Raw genomic sequence first — 6186 nt, 5'->3', positions numbered from 1 at the left:
AAGACGCCAATTTCCGGCATTGTCTTTTATCACTATCTTGTGTATCGTTCCGAGCGATTTTAAGAAAGAACTAATGAATGACTATCACATTTTTATTCATCTTCATTAGTCATTTAGTTCTTTACATCGTTTGAAATAAATAGGTGATCCCGTACTTTTGTTCGTTAGTGCAGTAACAAAAAACATACAATAAATTTTGCGTCAGCTCATCTAGAAAATAATATGTGTTAAGTGGTAAAATCATACGTATGTCAGTATCTCAAAGACATAGTTTATTTTGTGACTGGTAATGGGTTGTCGAGCGAGTTGTGATGATGTTTAGGTTTTTTGAAGTATTTATTTGAAGAACTTTTAAGTCGATCATATCGAATTTAATGCTCTGTATAATGAAATCCAATAGTTTAAGTATTTAATGAAAACATTTTGCATCTCTGTCATTCCAAGCATTTTAGTGCAGATGATCAAATGTAGGCATTTCGTAAATGTATTTTTCAGAAACTATTATAGCTCTTGTATTGATACAAATAAATATTATGACCCTATTTTGAAATGGATATAACATTTTTTACAATTAATTTGATAATTAATCATATTTATTGGAATAATTTTGTTACTAACACAAAAGTGTTTATGTTGATTTGTTATTTTTCACTTTAGTTTACTAAATGTAGTATCAAACAGTGAATAAGTATCGGATAAGCCGTATTTTGTTTTTCCTATTAGCATACGTAGAACCAGCGTGCGTAAACACTGAAGTATTAATATTATGTTGTGAGTTAACAGTAAGTCGACATAATTTATCGATACTTTTCTCGATGTGTATCGGCAGCACTAAAATAAAATCAGTGTAAGATTTCACTTTGACGTTTGCTCGTTTTGCATAATTTATGACTTTTCGCGACTGTTGGCAGCTAAAACGTATTAAGGTCGTAGTTATTTTTAACGATAATACCTATTACTTATTGACTGGAATAACAAAATAAATAATCTTTTAAGGTAAAATTCAATAACATAATTTTGATGTACCCTTTGTGGCAGTTATATCTTATTTAACATTTACAACGCTATTGCAAACTTCCAAGTGACATCTTAAGCTGACTTTCATTTTGTGTATTAATAATAATAATAGACGTGTATTTCTGTGAAATAAATGAATTTGAATTTGTCATACTTGAGCGTTTTCAGTTGGCATCGTGACCCTATTTATTGCAAACACTGGCCCGGACCTGGTAATTTTGAAATGATAAACATATTATAGTGCTTTTCCATATGATTTTTTTGCCACATTATGCTTTTAAAAAAAAATAAGTATCTCACTTGATGGTAAGTGATGATTAGGCCAATTTCTGCAATAACTGCAATTTCGACTTCCCTCGCAAGAGATATTTGACTAAAAAGATAAATATAAAGATCTAAGGTTTTTTGTCATCCTGTTTAGAAAATCGGCTTAGGGAATAGAAAAGGTCTCAGGTTCGAACCCAGCTAGTGCACCATTACAGGAGGCTGATACAATATTACGGGTATTATTGTTTAGTTTGCCAATTGAAAACGCAAATGTATGACTACCTTCAATGTTTTTATGACTAAATACCTCTTTAATATAGACAAAAATTCAAAAATAATTTTACCTGAATATTACCTGTTTTAAATTTTCGAAGGTATTTCTGCCAAGGCTATCTAAAGTCAGGCTTCCGTGCACTTCAGGCACCATTTTGTTTTATATACTAGCAGAATGTAACATTGGTGTTATGTGTAAATTGTACAAATTTAATAAATGTTGGAAATAATTTTGTATTTTATTTGATGTAATTGTTGCGTATAAAGGTCTGCGATCATTTTATTTATTTTTTTTTATTTATTTACACCAAGCCCTCAGTTTTACATCAATCGCGCTCACTACGTCGCTTGCCTCTTTAACTGACGTAAGTATCTGACATTTTTTTCGAAACTGAGTTATCCACACCATCTTAATCAATTTTGCAAGACGAAACGATCTGTCTAATCGCCTGAAAATTTTGCTAAATGTCAGTTACGTCAGTTAGAGAGGCAAGCGATGACTAGTGAGCGCGTAAACAATTGACATTTAATATGACGGATTGTATAGTGCCCCTAGTGGAAACGTTCATAAACTAAAATTTTCATACAATTTCTTAACGCGCTCGCACTACGGCCACTGAGCGCAGATCGCAGAACGCATCCATTGTGAGAGATGCTTGATTTTTTCTGGGTATAAAATGATACACGGTGTTACTTTAATATTTATTAAGAACCATTTAATAGGTACGATAAAAATGTTAGTCTAACGTACTCGTCAACGTAACAGGAGCCGTTCAGTCTCTAAAATGAGTAGTTAAAACTATTGAGATTACACATACTTATTAGTTAACGTTATTTTGGTGGAAAATATTCTAATATCACATTTTTAACAACGACAAAAAGAATGTGTTTAAATAAGTAAATGAATGGATTACGTTCACTCGTTCAATCATACGATGAGAGAATGAATGAAATTACTTTTATGTTCACTCGTTCAATAATCATACGATTTAAGGAAATTTAAATATTCGTGTTCGATTGTAAGTATGAACATGTGCAATCATTTGAAAACAACATTATTTCAAGTGATATTATTTAGAATAATTTCCACCAAAACAACTCTTATTGAAAAGGTTTCGATTGAAAAAATTGCTTATGTTATTACAAATCTTAAAAGTTTCATCTCTAAGAGCTATAAATACATGCTGGAGGCTATCGCATGCAGAAAATTATTTGCTCTACTGCTTTTAGAACTAGAAATAAATAAATAATTACAGGTCCTGAAAAAACCTAATTTATTATAGGTATTGCACTTGTTACATTATGACGATAATTTATTAATATCACTTATATTCGTACATGTCTCACAAAAACGTAATTATAAATTAAAATGTTATCGAAAACAATCAAAATTAAAAATGATCACTAGCGACATCTGTTGGACAAAAGATACAAGTTTTGGTCTAATTAAAGTAACGAGAAATATTTTGAAGGTTTACTATTTCCTTAAAATACAGTAGTAACATTGTTGGTTTGGAATATTTATGTCAAAAATGTTTTGCAGTAAGTTCACAATACTTTCCTACGCCTTTATGACAATGTATTAAGATATGATTGAAATATTTCAACATTCAAAAAGTTTGCCTCCGTGTCAAGGATATCGCATTATTTACATAGAAACTAGCTCTCCCTAGCGGACATAATCAGTAATAATCGAGTCTTTGGTACGAAATTGGGTAAACATCTACCTACTAAATCTCTCGAAATACAATATTGGTAATCATACTTAGCACAATGAGAGGCTAGACGCTGTGTTGAGCGAGCTATAGTCCGGTCGCCGAGCACATAGAATTTCGTCCAATGACCCCAGGCTACCCATCCTTATCGTTCGCGCGTAATTAGGTATATTGCTGTCGCGGTTGGACGAACTTCTTACGTGCTCGGCGACCGGGCTTTACCACCACTTAAGTCTTTGTATGTCGAAAATTAATATCCGAAGTTTCGAATCTTGCCAGCTCTTTCACGCCAAGCGAGATACCAGCATGAGTGACGGTGACAGATAGAAACTACGTAAACAGCGTTTCGAAGTTGCCCTGTATGTCGTAACCAGACTATTTTCGACTTCATGATGGATCACACTCAACGCAGTGGCCTTAGGGGAAAGGAGACAATCTAAATTTCAATTAGTCTTATCACCTAGAGTACCAAGTAATAACTAAGCAAATCCTTCTTTAAATTATGGCTTGTGTTGCTACATTAAAATATGGCTGAAAACTACCAAACGAAAATATCCACGGTAGTAGTTAAGTGTCAATAACTGGCAACACTAACAACTGTAAGAGGTGCGCAAGCAATTTTTTGCTAATGTAGACTTAATCACTACACAGACCGTTGATACCTCTAACCGTATTTATGTATGTATTGCTGGAACTTTAACGAGAACACTACGTAGAAAATTAAAGAGTCGCTCGAAGGCTGATGGAGTTACAGCTTCTTGTACCAGAACAGGTAGTGCTCACCATCTTCGACTAGTAAGTCGTCCACACCTGTAATTAAAATGTTAACTTTAATCATTTTGATAGGGGCTTCCTTAAACTTGGGATTGAGATTCAGTTGACGTGGCTAGTCTATTTAGAAATGTTTAAGTTCCTATCAGACTATTCCCAGTACTGCACCTCCTGTGCAGCCAGAATCTGCAAGAACCCAACCAGTGAAGGCCAAGTTTCTCCCTGAGCCATTCAGGGTGCACAGTGTTTCAGGATCAGGGATCTCCGGCAGACAGTAGAGCAGCCAGTAATGGTAGCCCATAATTATGCTCCTTGTGATCAGCCAGGGTGTATCAGAAGATATTGTCCACGTGTCTTTATCAGTGACTTACCAACAGGAGCGACGAGTTGGTTCCCTGGCGGGCTGGCATGGTCGAAGATCTCTGGCACAGCAGACAATAGTGGTAGCCCATAGGCTTCTCCCTGAGCCAGTCAGGGTGCACAGTGTTTCAGGATCAGGGATCTCCGGCAGACAGTAGAGCAGCCAGTAACGGTAGCCCATATGCTCCTTGTGATCAGCCAGGGTGTATCAGAAGGGTGTCCACGTGTCTTATCAGTGACTTACCAACAGGAGCGACGAGCTGGTTCCCTGGAGGGCTAGCAGGGTCGGGGATCTCCGGCAGACGGTACAACAACCAGTAGTGGTAGCCCATAGGCTCCTCCTTGTGTCCGGCCAGGGTGTGGACGTAGTGACCGTTGGGCCACTCGCTCGCTTCGAACTTGAACTTCGGGTTTTGGTCCGCAGCCATTTGCATTACGTGGTAGAATGATATGTTTCTGAAAGGATGAATAATGAGAAGTTATTAGTAGGTTTATTTCATTCTACACTCGAAAAGTTCGGAAGATTCCCTTGAGCCTTGAGTATTTGAAGAACTTTTGTTTTTTAGGGCGAGGCTTAATAATCAACAAATGAATCAAAATTCCGTGCATTGCGGGACATTTGAGATATTGGTCGACGCCTATAAATGGAGGCTCACTCTAAAGTCAGGCGCTTGGGTTGTTGTGACTTCATTTATAACTCACGCAAAATACGCAGAATTTCAATTCAGGCATTTAAGGTTGAGTTTCCTATTATTTAGGAAACTCCCCAAAAGTTTGAAAATTATCGGAAATTTCCAGGGTCTGCTAGTCGAAATAAAGATGAAACACATATCCTCACCTAGGAGCGACCATGTGCAGCGTGAAGTTCTCCGTGACGTTGGTTCCAAGCCACAGCGTGTAGGTGAACGAAACATTGCGAGCGTCGGAGTCGTTGCTGCTCTGGCCCGATTGGTAAGCCAGCTTCAGGCTGCCGTCGCCGCCGTTGCTGTCTGTGGACAGAGTGATACCAGTTAAAATATGCTGAGAAAATTGGAGACAAAGACTGAAAAATCTACAAACAGAATCATAGTTGCTGTCCGTGAGAAAATGGGACCCGTTTCTTGATAATTGTCCTGATCATATTCTGAGTTCTTCTTCTAAGAACTAGTAGAAGTGCAGAGTGCTGATGGAATTAAGATTTAAAGAAAAAGTAGAGAGTGATGAGAGATAGACCATGTATTTTCAGAGAGAGAGAGAAGTGAAGTGACACTTTGATTGTCACAATGAATTGTGATAGATGAAGATGTCGCTGATGAGGGAACGAATATAAATGGCCTCTTTAGCAGCTCTCCAGTGCATGGGTATAGACTACACTAATCTGTCACTTGCCGTCTTGGTCACATCTCCTCACTCTACCCGGGTTCTCTTGTCAAGTTTAACCTTACCTAAAGGCTCGTGCCGGCTCTCCAGCAGCTTATCGCTGCAGTGTGGAGGCCGCACAGCAGCCAGCGAGGCCGGTGTCAGCGCTGCTACTGCTGCAGCCGTCTTGGCCACGTCTCCCCATCCTCCGTCAGGGTTCTGACGCTCTAGCAACCACTTCCTAGCCGCTGGGAGGCTCCAGTGCTGGTGGGCACCTGGGCCGCTGTCGGAGTCTTCTAAAGCCTGCAGAAGTAATAGATTAATATCGCATAATAGATAAGATGTAGTTTAGGTTACAAAAAGAGTAAAGAAATAGCTAGGTAGAAAAATTAAAACGTGCTGGTGATATCTCTGACTGAGTAATGTTCATGTTAGTTTTAGTTAG

General features: G+C 37.7%; 1 protein-coding gene across 1 annotated transcript in view; it reads right to left on the bottom strand.

The window, feature by feature from the left end:
- Nucleotides 1-2706: 2706 nt before the first annotated feature.
- LOC114365343 (uncharacterized protein CG3556) overlaps nt 2707-6186 on the bottom strand; it is a 71289-nt gene continuing 67809 nt past the window's right edge. The window contains exons 7-10 of the mRNA XM_028321877.1: nt 5828-6044; nt 5242-5392; nt 4648-4859; nt 2707-4082 (exon numbers count right to left, since the gene is read on the bottom strand). Coding sequence (XP_028177678.1) covers nt 4021-4082; nt 4648-4859; nt 5242-5392; nt 5828-6044 — 642 coding nt within the window. The 3' untranslated portion in view covers nt 2707-4020. The remainder of the gene's footprint in view (nt 4083-4647; nt 4860-5241; nt 5393-5827; nt 6045-6186) is intronic.

This window comes from Ostrinia furnacalis, unplaced genomic scaffold, assembly GCF_004193835.3.
Source record: "Ostrinia furnacalis isolate ACB-3 unplaced genomic scaffold, ASM419383v2 OfSCF7583, whole genome shotgun sequence".
Taxonomy (NCBI): domain Eukaryota; kingdom Metazoa; phylum Arthropoda; class Insecta; order Lepidoptera; family Crambidae; genus Ostrinia; species Ostrinia furnacalis.
This window is presented reverse-complemented; position numbering and strand designations above follow the sequence as displayed.